The sequence below is a fragment of the Aythya fuligula genome, chromosome Z (assembly GCF_009819795.1).
Source record: "Aythya fuligula isolate bAytFul2 chromosome Z, bAytFul2.pri, whole genome shotgun sequence".
Taxonomy (NCBI): Eukaryota; Metazoa; Chordata; class Aves; order Anseriformes; family Anatidae; genus Aythya; species Aythya fuligula.
In genome coordinates this window covers 51,107,899-51,122,853 of record NC_045593.1, presented here as the reverse complement: position 1 = coordinate 51,122,853, position 14,955 = coordinate 51,107,899, and the positions used below count along the sequence as shown (strand labels likewise).

The following is a 14,955-nucleotide window of genomic DNA, read 5'->3' as shown; positions in this document are numbered from 1 at the left end:
CAGAAGTGCAGCAATGACATATGTAGGGCTGATTTTGTTGGTGTAAATGTTTAAGTATTATTATACTATTTTTCTGTAACTTCAGAAACTAAGGAGCCTAAACATCTAAAACAGGACATTGCACATCCTGATTCAATGCTTAATCCAATGTTTCTGATTTCCCTTTTTCTGGCTATTACTGCTATGACAAAATCATACATTCAGTATTGGCTATTACTTAAAAATGATCACCAGTTTAATCCAGAATGGAATAAAAAGACAGTGTAGCTTTCTTAGAGAGGTCTTTGTGGAAACCTTGAATACTTGAATAAAAAAACATTTTTGCATTTTTTCAGCTTGACTGTATACCTAATTAAGGGCATTCAAAGAAAGGACTGCCAACAAGCAAAAGTACCTCCATTGATGATCTTAACATATTCTTCAGTATTCAGGTAGGAGGGTGGCTTTTACACTCTTAAATATACTGTGAGTTTTTTAGACCTCAATTGTCAAACTTAAATTTTGATGGTCCTACAACCCTCATTACATGGGTAAGTGTAATCTTTTTCAAGGCTGGCCTCCTTGAACATAATGCGTGATGACTGGTTTTGAGGTAATTGATACAGAGTCCTGATTGCCTAGGGATAGTTTAATTGCTGTGTTTAGGTGCTGTGCTGATAAACTTATTCAGTAAATTCTGTATAGCCTTATTTGTAAGTGAAGATGTCCTTGCTCCATACCACCTCCTTTTCCTGTCTCAGAAATCCTTCAAGTTTACAACTGCATGCTTATTTACTGTAAAGAATACAGACATTTCAGAAAAAAAAGCTACCCGAAAATAAGCTTTATTGCAAGAAAAGTGTTGTCATACAGACCTACAAACAAAACTTTTTTTCTTAAAAACATTTTAATAAAAATGTACAATGTTTCTTTTTTCAAAAATCCCCATAAGAACAAAAGTAAAGAAAAACCACTGAGTATAACTTGATACTAATCTTTGGTCAGCGCTGATAGGCGACTGAAACAATCCTGGAGTCAGCGTGTGCTTTGGCTATTTTCACATCTGAGATTCTGTTACATGACTAGTTACAGGCACCAGCTGTCAAAAAAAGCACCATTGAGACATACACTTAACACATAATGGTACAACATTAAAAAAAAATTACTAAAGTAAACTAAATGTCAACTCATTGTACACACATCGTTCTTACAAAATAAGCTATGATAAAATGAGGCGTACGGTGTATAACTACAGTATTAATGAAACTTCTAAAAATGGATTTCAAATACACATTTTCCTTGTCTGCACTGCGTAATTAGTTTGCACATATGGCAGTCCTGATACAGCTCTCAATTTTTACTAAATGCACCATTAATTCAAGCCAGCACCAAACAGTATGAAATATCATGTGTCCCCTTCAGAGTGACATTTTATTCAGCTGCCTACAGTAATGCAAGTATGTAGAGCACCCTTTCTGAGAATGAGGTGTGGTAGCATGTGTGGTTCCTTGAGGTTATTGAAAGGAAGTACAGTACAGTTTGGTTCTGCAATTCTAATGGTATTAAAAGCAGTCAAGGTATTTTGCTACAGTGGTTGTGCCTCTTACTTTATTTGATGTGGTTGATTCAGAATACAATCCTATTGACCTGCTGTGAAATATGATCTTTGCTGAGACTAGTATTGTAATTCTTGTCCTTCAAGACTTTTTTTTTTGAATACTCAAGTTTCACTAGAGCACTTTAGAGTAGCCAGAAGATGTATCACAGTGCTCTTTCAGCTCTCATAAATTTAAAAATTGCTTATATACTATCTGAATGACTGGCACAAGTACAAAAGGAAACATCTTTCAAATCTTTTTTTTTCTTTTAAGAAAAAAAAAAAAAGAAAGTACCTCTAAAATGTTACAGTTCAAATTTATAAATCTAAAGAAAAACAAGCATGTTTCCCTTTTTGTTTACATAATTTGTTATTCTCTCCATATATTACTGCATTAAAAATAAATAAACATCTATATTTTTTTAATTAGGAACTATAGCAAAATACCCAAAGTGTTACAGACTGCTAACAGGAAGAAAAAAATAGCTCACATTTTTTGTGCCATTTAGTGCCATATGATGATCTCTTCAACTTTAGCTTTTTAATATATTTTTAAATTGAGGTTATATAAAAGATACAGTAACCATGATTCCCACAAGTTACCCCTCCTGCAAGGGTGGTTCTGCAGTCTCAGCAGGATGGAGAGAAAGAAGTTTTCCCTTCTCCCTTCCTCCCCCAAAAGTCAGTGACTGTTTCAAAGCCTTTGAAAAGCAGATATGTTCAGGTGGGTAAATAGGTGAACAGAAGTGACTGAAGAACTGGACTCAGTCTGGAAGATGGCTAGTAGAGTTCTAGCCACAGCCTCATTCTGAGAGCTTCCCCGAGCTCTCCTAGGAGGTAGTTGTCCTCATTGCTGTCTTCCAGTTTCTTTAACTCCTTTTTCTTATATAGAGGAATGCTAGTGATTTCCAGTGTGTACGTTCCAGGCACTGACTTTTTCTTAGCTGTGTGCAAATAACTGAGTCCATCCCTCTGATGGATTTGAAAGATGCCATCATCGTTGCCATGTGAGATGATGTAGCGCACGTGGTTGGTAAGAGGCTCAATGGCTGGCATGAGTTCTAGGATGTGCTCCTTGTTGTCAAGCCTGGAAATGTTGACTCTCATCTTCAAAGGACTATCCATGTCTAGACTTTCCAAGCTAATCTGCTCAATCTGAAGTAAAGGAGGAAAGGATGTTTAGAGCAGGAGAGAAACAGATATTCACTTGCATTGACAGAAGAGTAAGTGATTAGTAACAGTTTCTGCATTTCTCAAAATCTAGCTGTTAAAAAAAGCCATTGTAAATCCTTTCCAGCTGGGAGAACTGCTTGATTCCATATAACACACCCTGTAAATCTTAAGGGCTTCTCTCACAGGCTTAACAGGATAATTAAAGTTACAGCATCAAGTCTATAGAGGGGGCTCAGATTTCAGTCGCTTTTCAGAATCTGTTTAACTTCATGCTTGCAAAAAGCCCATGTAAAGAAGAGACATATGTTTAGTATTGCAGTGAAGACTGTAAGTGAGGCACAGTTTTGTTCTTATGATCAACATGAGTGTGGAATATTACAGAACCAAAACAGGAATCTTGACACACAGTACTTTATAGGAACTCCCTAAACTTCTGATAAAACTGTTTTAATCAATCCTGGCTTCTAAAAAAGACAGGCTTGGCATTTGGTGATAAAGTATGATGATTAAAATTGAAACTGAAGCATGGAGAGTACTCCTGTATTGTTTGTGTTCCACAGAAAGGGCTGGTATGTCAAGTCCAATTACATTGTACTTTCACCACTGAGAAGAGTGCAGAAGAATGTCGTGGCATTGTTTTTCTGACAAATCAGTCATATGTTTTTTATGTGAGCTTCAGTATAGTTCTGCTGCACATGTAAATCTGTTCCAGAGGTGTGAGCTGTGAACACACTTGGGAGTGGGAGGTTGAGAATGAGTGCATTCCTACAAAAGCCGTCTAACAAAGAACAGCTTTAAAAGCCCTTTGACCTAAGATACACCGAATGGTTCATAGGCCTTAGTCTTCTTCAGGAAACCAAAACTGGTTATCTAGCCTATTTGTCAAGATTCCTTTTGCACTTTTAAATATTAGAAAGGATTTTTTCTCTCTCTGAGGGAATCCCAATCACATGTGACTATATACATGTATATGTACTACTATGTAATGTAATTAAAAACACATGGTGAAAATAAGGAAAAATTATGATGGGGGCAAATACAGAAGAGTATTAAATACCACAACCTATACACATCATTAGTGATGAGATTATTACTTTTCCCCCTGTAGTTTTATGGATGTGAAATCTTCCCTTCTTGCTGCTCAGGCAGCAAGAAAGCTTACTGCTTTAAAAATGTAATAACAATATATAATAATGCTGAACAAGATATGAAATTAGCTGTGCAATGGAAGAAGTGTTTTTCAAAAACATCCAGGTATTTCTATGGTGGGTTGACCAGAGAATTCAGATTGGAACAGACCCAGTAGGAGTGGAGTGGGAAGGACAAAGCGGTATTTATGTGAAATGAGTGTCTGGGGGGAAATCAAACATTAAGTTTTTAAGCTCCAAAGGAGAAGTTACACAATTGCTGTCTTCTTTAGAAACTCTACCAATATCAGACTTTGATGGCTTTGATGGCAACAGTCATGAGAAGTAGTGAGTACTCATAATCATCTTAAGTTCTTACCCTTTTAGAAAGGACACTTGTTTCCTCATTCCTTCAATGTAACTTGTGTGTTCAGCACACCTCACCATTTTATTTGAGACTTTGCATTTTGTCTGTTTGCATTACACAGCTCTTGCATTACTGAAGGAAATTCTCTCCCCCCACCTAGTCAGTTTCCCATTACTGCAGATTTCAAGACCAGAGCTAATGCTACAAAACAATGTCCTATCATATAGACAATGCAGATAATAGGTGTACAGGTATATTCTTGTTTAACTCTCAAAAAAAAAAAAAAAGTATCTAAAATAAATACTGGGCATAAATACTAGGGCTTGCCTTTCATGAACATCCCATTTAAGCCTAAAAAAGTGAGAAAAAATAAAATCATAAGTGTAATTCTCTAACACCCTCAACAATTTTGCAGGTATAGGATGTAAGCTGGTTTGTCATGTAGGTATCAGTTAGGTCATGGACTCTAGTGTCCCACAGTTATGAGCAACCAGGAACAGAAGCTTCAATTTAAACAATCTGCAAGCAGATCTATTTAGTTGTCTGAGACCATACAACACTATCCAAACTCCTCCTTTCAGCAGAACAGATTGCAGAAATGACCATTGTCATAGCTCTCTGTAATTACAAGAAACCCGATTTTGAGATATTTTGAGGAACTAGACCACATCTCAGGCCTCAGAAGACTCCACAAGCTTTAAAATCTTCCGCTGTTCATAGCTGCTGATGTCTTCCTGTCACACCACTCCCACCAACAAGACACAAGTGTAAAAATCATTGTAGGGACAGGAAAAAGAAGATTTTGGCTATTGAATGTGGCCTGTAGTAAAACTTCCTCAGCTTACTGATAGCACTGAATATTTAATCTCTAAAAATACTTCAAAGTACATTATAGTGTTTATTTACCTTGATACGTACCGTGTCATTAATACTTCTCTTTTTCCTGTTCTCTTTTTTTGAATAGCCATTGATTTTGCACTCGTAACATGCTTCAGGGGATAAAGCATTTTCTTCATCAGCATCTCCATCCAGTGGCAGGTACTGGCCTTTGTTAAATCCCATCCCTGAGACACAGTGACTGTTGAATAAAAGCAGCCATTTTAGTTCTTGCAGTTTTATGAACAGTACAGTTAAATGGAAAGTGAGTGTGTGTAATTTGTACCATAGTGCCAGTATCCCGTCCCCTTCTCTTTCCTCACCAGGATGACTGTGAATTAATTTCCTTCACACTGGTGAATGAAATACATTCAGATACTGAATGAAATGCAACTGCTAGCTGAAGGTCCGTAGGTTTTTCTAATTTTCATTCACAAGTATTGTGAAGAAACAGAACAAATCCAACCTGCCCTGACTTTGGAAATAAAGATTTTTTATCATGTACCAGGATGATGTTAATTTGTGTTTAACATTTTGGGTTGACCAGTACAGCTTAAATCCTTTAATTAACTCATTGAGGATTACACCTATCCTTATGTAGTAACACTCCTCACTGAGCAGACTTGGAGTTTTTGTGCTGATACCAGCGGAGAAAGCAGAACTAACTGTGTAGTGCTGCTTATATACTAGAATTCAAATGAGTGTCATGTTGCAGGTACAGACATATTTTTTTTATTTATTTTTTCTTAATATGACAGGTATTTAAGCACAGCTTGTGTACATTGTGCACAGGAAATGTAGAAAAACATGATTTATTAACCTCTCTTTCATTTGCACCTCTGCTCTTCAGTGTAATTACTGCCTAGACTTTTTGTCACCCTCTGAATGTGTCTCTGATGAGTGACTGTGTGAGATACTCACCCCTGTCCAACTCTGTAATATCCTGGTGGACAGCCACAAAGATAACCACCTTCAGTGTTGGAACAGCCATAATTGCAGGGGTTCTTGGTAGAAGAACACTCATTCACATCGTGGCATGCACTGGAGAACTGGTCGTAAGAAAATCCAGAAGGGCAGGCACACTTGTAACTCCCAAGTGTGTTGTAGCAAGAAGCAGAGCCACATGTGTTAGGATTGGAACATTCATTTTCATCTAGTAAGCAAACAAAAGTGCATTGGTATCTTTAATCTGGACAAAGATCAGACAGGCAAGATGTAGCTAACAAATCAGAATATCTCCAAGTCCTAGGGCTCTGCTACGTCCTTGACCTTACTATGCTACAAAGATGTGGCCCCCAAAGTAAAAGCACACTGGCAAAAATCCCAAACGTATATATCTGGACCATAACGATGTTTTAGGATACTGTTACTGTCAAGTTTATATTCCCTCAACGCTTCCCTTTCCTTCACGGCATGTCTCCTGTTGTGCTTAGGGGTACTTGTCAATACTCTTTCTCCTGGCAGGATACATTCCTACCATGCAAGATCCACAGAAGAGAAATGGACTGGAACTCCAGTCATACTTCAACCATGACAGTGTTGTCCTGGTTTCAGTTAGGACGGAGTTAATTTTCCCCCTAGTAGCTGGTAGGGTGCTATGTTTTGGCTTAGGATGAGAAGAGTGCTGATAACATGCTGATGTTTTAATTGTTGCAGAGCAGTGCTTACACCAAGCTGAGGACATTTCAGCTTCTCACTCTGTCCTGCCAGCGGGCAGGCTGGGGTTGCAGGAGGAGCTAGGAGGGGACAGACCCAGGACAACTGACCCAAACTTCCCGAAGGGGTGTTCTATCCCATCTGGCAACATGCTGAGCTGGGCATTGGTCAGCAGGTGGTGAGCAATTGCATTGTGCATCACTTGTTTTGTACACATTAGTAGTAGTACTATTATCATCATTATTGTTATTATTGTTATTATTATTTTCCTGTCTTAATAAACTGTCTTTATCTCAACTCACAGGATCCACTTTCCTGTTTCTCTCCCCCATCCCGGGGGGGGGAGGGAGGGGTGAGCAAATGGCTGTGTGGTGTTTAGCTGCTGACCGGGTTAAACCACAACACAGTGTTCGTGGACACCCAGAGATGGGGTGAGGTTACTACCTACTTGAAGTAGAAACCTGCAGGCTCTGTGAGGGGAAAGACAACCTGAACAGCCATTCCAGATGGAAGAGAGAAGCAAGAATTGTCTTCATTTTATGGGCACATAAAGGGAAGATCCTCCAATCAGTCTGATGGATTCAGTTACAGGTTATCTTGTGAAAAATGAGTGAGTAAAGTAGCTGGTTGTATTGAAAGACTATGTATTTGACAATTAGCAAATACGGTGCTTATTTTATTTACCTTACCATGGTACAGTTTTCATAACCAGAATCATTGGTGCATGCTTTACCATTTTTGTCTGCAGTTACTAGAAGACATGTTCTTCTGAGGACTATCTATCTTTATTCTACATTCAGAGACCGTAGCTGTTTTGTCAGAGTTGCTACTTGTATTTTCCTGTCACTCCTACCTCCTTCATTATCTTTCTTTGTTAAAGAGCAGTACGAAGTAGTGCTGCTACTGGCTGGACCTTCAGAAAAACTGCCTGGTGTGCTATTCAGTGTAAAATGGGTGTAATGAACTAATTTTGATGAACTATTAACAGGGCAATAAGATCAGCCTATCTAAGGCAGGGCTCACAGCTATCCTCTGATTGTGATACCATTGAGGTAGAACCATGAAAGCAAACATGAAAAGGTAAATATGTTGTTATGGTGCTTTGTGAACAGTACAGGATAGGGTTGTTTGTCCGTGTTGTTTTTTATTTATTTATTTATTTATTTTAATTTCCTACATTCTGTTTGGTATAGGATTTGGCTTAGTTCATGAAATACAGAAGAAAAAAAAAAAGATGGACTGAATCAGCCAGATATAGAAGAAAACTGCTGAGCTGATTCATTTGTCCCTGTTTTCTGCCCAATGAACTAATGGTAGCCTTAACACTGTATTTTGGAATGATTATGTCAGTATCTTTTTCTTCCTATTCACTATAGATACTGCTCTGTAGTATTCTCAAAATGCTAATGGTGTTGACTGATGCCTACTGATGAAATGTAGGATTGTTTTTTTTCTTTTTTCAAGAGAGGTATCTATACTGAGCCTGAAGGAATTCAATAAAAGCCTTTACACCTTTTTTGATGGGGATTTTCTTGAGGAGAAGGGAGTCAGAATATAGAAAGTCTAGAAAAAACACCTTGTCACACAGAGTTTTAACAGGCTGAGTGAGTTTTCTCATCACCATCTATCATTGTTTTACATTAGAAGTAGTAAGTGGATGGAGAGAAGGGGAGAGAGAGAAAAGATCTGTCTGCATATCCTTTGTCCAGTGCATTCTTGCCCTTACTTGGCAGTTGTCACTGTAATCTCTATGACAACAAATGTATTGTATGCATTTTGTTTCCTTACCAACACATTGATTCCACTGGTAATGCTGTATGTACCCTTGTGGGCATCCACATCTGTATCCACCGAGGATGTTTTGACAGCCATGTTGGCACCTATGATTTCCATCACATTCGTCCACATCTTTGCATTGGGAAGGGAAGTAGAACAGAGGGAACACATCAATATACATGTTGCAAATATGTTACTTTAATCACCTAAACACCCATATTTATGACAGAGGAATACTGTTCTAAGATGGCAGCACTGTACAGGGTTTTTCCCTTGGAAGTTTTGGAGCAGTGTTCTCTGTATCTATCAATAATCCAACTAAAGCTTTCAAAACTTTAACTCAGATTTGGAGAAGAAACACTACTCCTAATCACACACAATGTTGCTTTGATGTAATATTCAGAACATGAATGGTTTTGGATTTCAGCTGCCAAACCACCTATGTAGGACTTCAGTTTCCTGGCACATACTGAAGTGTTTGAATGTGTGGAACACATATCAAATTTGTCTGTATTGTACTTGTTCACCTTTGCAATTAAAAAACTCTGATGAAGGTGTAAATAAAGAATAAACCCACAAATTAAAACGAAAATGTAAAAATCTGGTCATTAGAAACAGTGTCTGCTGCAAGAAGTAAGCCACTGTAAGCACCCCAATGTGTAAGGTACAGTATGCAATGCTAGTAGAAAATAAGAAATTGTACAAGACACCACAGATTGTAAGTTACACTCTAGCTGTACATAGTTGTCCACAGATTTCGGGGAACTGGGCTGTCCCAAAGCATGAGGTCTAGAAAACTACTGCCGGGAAATGAAACTTGTGCTTTCATCAGTAAAAACATATAGAGCAGTTCTGATGTTCTAGTTATGTACCTATCTTGTGTATGCTTTGGTATGTGTAATTTAGTGCTGGATAAAGTACACATGATGAATGTATGTACTTGAAGAGGATAAAGTAATCTGACAGATTATAATGCTTTCTAAAAGTTCTAGATGGGCAAATTCTGCATTGTTACTTTAGAAATGCATTCCAAATATCAATTCATGTTTTAAATCCTTTTGTCAGGGTAACTGATATTTTGAGATGTCATAAATTTGTGCACATATACCTCTGCCTTTTAATTTTTTGTTTCACAGTATCTGAGACCAACTAAAGACACTACAACTCTCAAATCCAGATTTCCCAACTGGGGCTTCCTTTGGGCCAACAGAGAGATGAAGCTATGGAAGAAGAGATAAGTATGTCACTGAGAATCTGATCTTAGATACCTTCAGGCAGATGATTACAATTAGCTGGAGAAAAAAAAAAAAAAAAAAAGTAGCAAGATTCTTTTTAGAGTACATGGAAATAAAAAGAAAAAGTAACCAGACTTTTTGATTCATAAACCTATGTGAAGGTGAAAGCACTCTGGAGTTGTTTGAGAGTTCAGATAAAGAGTAATTTTTTATTTTAACTTGTGTAAAAAAAGAGTTAGACAGTATGCTCTTGCATACATTTATGTTTTAAATTCCTCAGATACACTCCTATTTATTTTTGGTATGTGCTTTCACTATGTCTGCTTCTCTGTTTTATGATCGTGGTTTGTCTTTGACATCATAGGATTCCCTAGACTCAGAGGTAAGAATTTGCACCACAAAAGAATTTGACTTTTACTAGTTACCTTCACAGTTTAATCCAGTAGAATCCAGAGAAAATCCCCTTTGACATTCACAGGTAAAACTTCCAGGAGTGTTTTGGCAAATTCCTTTTGATCCACAAAGCAATGGCTGAGAACCACATTCATTGTTATCTTTAACAGGGCAGAGAGAAGAAGGTTAGCATCTTACCTTGGGGGTAAGATGTTAGGCATGTTCATATAACACTTCCTTAGAGGTTGAAAACCAAAGAGATGCAAAAATTTATTTTGAAAATTTTATTTTCCATATTCAAATTTCAGATGACCTGATGACTCATGCAGGGCTAAAAGTACTTAGTAAATTGGTAGCACAGGTTGTAATTCAGTTATGAGCGTGAAAGACCCAGGTACGTAATTGTTGACAGTGGAAAAAGGCTGCACCTACATATTAGCTTAACTAAAACAGTTTCAGTTGGCTAGATTCATGCATGTGCTTAAGATCTAAAGACATCTGTATCTATTAAAGAAGAAAAGGCAGTCTGTTTTTATTTTAACTACATTTTAAATCAGATTTTAATACTCTACTCCTTTGTGTCCATGTGGTTATACTTAGCATATAATAACATGTATTAAATATATATAACTTTTTACTAAGCAAGAAAATACAAATGGTGGATATACTTTGATATTTCTTCAGCTGTAATTGCTGCTTTTCAAAATCTGTTTTCTGAACTGCTGACATTATTGCTCTGTATTACTATTGTTTATATGATGCGAAAGGGTAAGAATTGAGAATGTTCCTCTTTTAGAAAAAATGAATGCAAGAAAACTCATGTTCTTCTTACCAATACAAGCTGTGTGATGTTGAGTAAAACCAGGTGGACATTTGCATGTGAAGCCTCCAAGGGTGTTGACACAGAGAAACTGACAATTGTGTTGTTTGGTCTGACATTCATCAAGATCTGGAAGTAAGAGGTGATGTTGTCTTAACAAAAGTCAACAAATATGAAGTCAACAAATATAGTCTAACTTGCAAAAAAAAAAAAAATCACACTTCAAAAATATTTCCTTTTAAGCCAAAGTGCAACAAAATTAAAGTTACTACGTATAGCTTCCTTTACCTTTACATGTCTTTCCATCTTCTTGAAGGATGTAGCCCCGAGGACATGAGCACTGATAGCTCCCTTCTGAGTTCTTGCAGATAAAATTGCATGGTTTGGGAGACTGGGAGCACTCATCAAGATCTAAAAAGAGAAACTGTTAAAGATTTGCTGTACTGATTTCTTTGAAAGATGTTTCCTGAACAGTACTATATTTAAGAGAAAAACATTTGTAGAAGTATGTTTTACATTTTTGCAGCATTTCCATTTCTTTCCCTATGCGTCTGTCACTTTGGAGTAACCTCTACTGTGGCAAACTGAATCTCTTGAAAGAGTGACACACTAGAGTAACAGTGACTTTAATATTTTCACCTATGGACAAAGCATTTCTTTTCAGGCATACTATGATATACTTAGATGAGTTAAACAACAGGAAAGTGGCAAAAACAAAGCAGTGAGCTAGCTGTTTTGTCAGTCAACATGGTTATATAGATGAAAACATATTTCAGTGCAGGAATATTGTCAGTACAGCTTGTTTCCCTGCTTTGCAAAATGAAATCAGAAGGGCATACTAGGAAGACAAAGAAAGAAAAGAGTTAAGAGATAAAGAGATACTCAAAGGCTTACAGAGGGAGACTGATAGTTGCACTGTGTAATTATGTACCATTAAAAAAAATATTGACAATTAAGAGACTGAATCTTACCAACACAGGATATGCTGCTTATGTCAGTCGTATAGCCAACTTTACAAAAGCAGCGAAAGGAGCCCATAGTGTTGATACATTGTCCATTTCTACATAGGTTTGGCATGACCTTACATTCATCAATATCTGTAGGGAAAATATTAAATATATGATCTTTCATAAAAAATAGATACTAGTTTTGTATTTGACATTTGTTAAGTTTTCCTTCTGAATAAGAAATTCAAAGAAAAAAGCCCACCTTCTACCAATGATCTACTGCTGAGACTGCACCTGGATTACTGTGTTCAGTTTTGGGCCCTCCAGTACAACAGAAAGCTGGACATACTGGAAAGTGTCCAACAGAGGGCCACCACAATGATCAGGAGAATCGTGCAGCTCTCATGAGGAAGGGCTGAGAGAGCTGGGATTGTTCAGCCTGGAGAAAAGAAGGCTCAGGGGGATCTCATCAAAGTCTAGTTTAAGGGAAGAGGCCAAGCTCCTTCCTTTGTGCCCAGTACCAGGACAAGAGGCACTGGGGCACAAACTGTAACACTGGAGGTTCCATCTAAACATCAGGAAGCACTTTACTGTGTGGGTGACTGAGCACTGGAATATGGTGCCCAGAGAGGTTTTGGATTCTCCCTCCTTGGAGATCTTCAAAAGCTGCCTGGACATGGTCCTGGGCAACCTGCACTGGGTGTCCCTACTTGATCAGGGGGGTTGGACTAGATGACCTCCAGAGGTCCCTTCCCACCTCAGCCATTCTGTAATTTTGTATAATGCCATGGGAATGTTACTGGGGATGGAAAAAAAAAATCTTCAAATTTTTCCACAGTTCCTGATCATCATGCTTTGGATAGTAACTTTAACCTTTCTTTCTCTTTAAAATGGGCCTGAACACACAAGCAAATATTTTTCCAATTTTTAGTATTGTTTTCTGCATTGAAAGTTTCATGCTATTTCATTAGGTAATCCAGCTCTAGTTTTGATTACTAAGGGCAAAAAATTAAAAGCAAACAAACAAAAAATCATGTAAGTGAAGTTTGTTATAACTAGTAAGATCAAGAAAAATTTTTCACCAAAATTTAAAAATATGTGCCAGTTAGAACTACTGCTGTTACCTTTTGCCTTGTGTGTAACATCTCAGCATACAAAAGCTTTGGGATAATTTCTAGCTTTTACTACTGGTTGATCCTGTTTTAGATCCCAACCCTGAAAATCGTGCACAGCTGTGAGTATTCCTGGTGCAGCTACTGTTTAAAGGTGTTTTTAATTTCTGATCACACAGTAGTATTTGAAAAATCAAACTCTGTTGTTTCACAGGAAATTCTTCAAAGGAGCTTCAAAGAGAATACTGCATTTTCTTAAGCATGTAAGTGTATTCCTTCACTGTTTTCTACGTCCTTTCATCTCTGCAAATACCTCTTCCATCTGTAGTATATCCTGGACCGTGTGGACAGAGCTTCTTATACTGGGTGGTTCCTGGAAGTGGGCAGAGCTCACACTGATTACCCCAGCCCCGGCCTCCATCACAGCAGCACTCAGATTTAGTGACAAGATTGCGGCTGCTTGAAGCCATCTGACACATAGTCTGTAGTACTTCAGCAAAGCAAAAGCCTTGACGATTATCTGTAAGGAAGAATTGGAGAGACTAAGAAAGAGCAGGAGATAAATATCTGAATCACTAAGCATCTGATATGTTATTCTGGCTCTCTGTCAACTCTCAAGCACTAGGTTATTCGCAACCAGTCTGCAAAGTCTGTTTTGCTTTAGCCTTTCAAAAATTTGCCATGTCTTCTGAACATTTGTTGCCATTCCAAGTTTATTCCAGACATCTCCGAATTTTAGTACTGTAGGAGTTGATGTGAATCTTACTTCTAGGAAGGATGTGCCCTTAGGCATCCCTGGCAAGCTTACTTGATAGTAGAACAGGCTGCAAGCCAAACTGAGCTCCCTCTTAAGCTACCTATGTTTGGCTTGCATTTAACAGGTTTACTTGGAGTAGGGTTACAGCTTTGGCTTTTCTTTCTTTCTTTCTTTTTCTTTCTTTCTTTCTTTCTTTATTTCTTTCTTTCTTTCTTTCTTTCTTTCTGTCTTTCTGTCTTTCTGTCTCTCTTTCTGTCTCTCTTTCTGTCTTTCTGTCTCTCTTTCTGTCTTTCTGTCTCTCTTTCTGTCTCTCTCTCTTTCTCTCTCTTTCTCTCTCTTTCTCTCTTACTGTTTGGTTTGTTTTGTGTGTGTAGGTGTGTTGTTTTTTTTTTTCCATTTTTTAATTTTTCCTGGTAAAAATAGCGTGTCTGATCATCTATACCCTGATGTGATTTAAATGACAAAATTCTTAGCACTTAGAAGTCTCTAAGTGCTGCTAGTCTGCTATTCACTAGTCTTTTTAAGCAACACTCCTACTTTGCAGGTTGGAAAAATGGTTTTATATAGCCATACTGTTAACCTGTCTCTTTCTTAATCAATTTTCCTTATTTTTTGAACCTTTTTATTAATACATGTCAATCATGAAAGAGGAGTGAAACTACACAATCATTAACTTCCTGCATGTTTCCTTCAAACAGGCAGACGAAGAGAGGAGAGATTCCAGTGATCATGGAAATTAGATTTTGCAGAGATGGTACTTCTAATTAGGTTATAGGTCAGTTATCATATTTGTTAATAAAAATGAAGATATTGTCAACTAGTCTGACAGACGCTTATGTTTTTAAGTGAAAGATCTTTTGTCTTAAAGCTTAAAGTTAAAATCTTTCAGATTCCTAAGAATGTGTACATTTTTGAACACCAAGCTGACCATGTGGTATATAAGTATAATCTGTGGATTTCTCACATGAACTGGTAAAATGTAATCTTTGACCTTAGGTGAAAATTGCTTTGGGTGGCTGGTAACTTAACTGGCTACAGCAGAGAAAGCTGTCCTCACAGAAAGTGGCACTTGTGAGAGACTCAGCAGACTTATGTTCTTGTAAGTAGGTATATTGGGCAGGTCTTTATGCCCCTTATAAC

The 14,955-nt window shown here is 37.5% G+C and overlaps 1 protein-coding gene across 2 annotated transcripts in view; it reads right to left on the bottom strand.

Annotated features, from left to right (window-relative positions):
• Positions 1–910: 910 nt before the first annotated feature.
• Positions 911–14,955, bottom strand: part of FBN2 (fibrillin 2) — a 197,460-nt gene continuing 183,415 nt past the window's right edge. The window contains exons 55-63 of one of the 2 annotated variants that reach the window (XM_032205669.1): positions 13,372–13,578; positions 11,971–12,096; positions 11,288–11,410; positions 11,012–11,128; positions 10,212–10,340; positions 8,564–8,683; positions 6,041–6,272; positions 5,150–5,321; positions 911–2,731 (exon numbers count right to left, since the gene is read on the bottom strand). In XM_032205669.1, coding sequence (XP_032061560.1) covers positions 2,357–2,731; positions 5,150–5,321; positions 6,041–6,272; positions 8,564–8,683; positions 10,212–10,340; positions 11,012–11,128; positions 11,288–11,410; positions 11,971–12,096; positions 13,372–13,578 — 1,601 coding nt within the window. In that variant the 3' untranslated portion in view covers positions 911–2,356. The remainder of the gene's footprint in view (positions 2,732–5,149; positions 5,322–6,040; positions 6,273–8,563; positions 8,684–10,211; positions 10,341–11,011; positions 11,129–11,287; positions 11,411–11,970; positions 12,097–13,371; positions 13,579–14,955) is intronic. The other variant, XM_032205670.1, reaches the window with a different exon arrangement.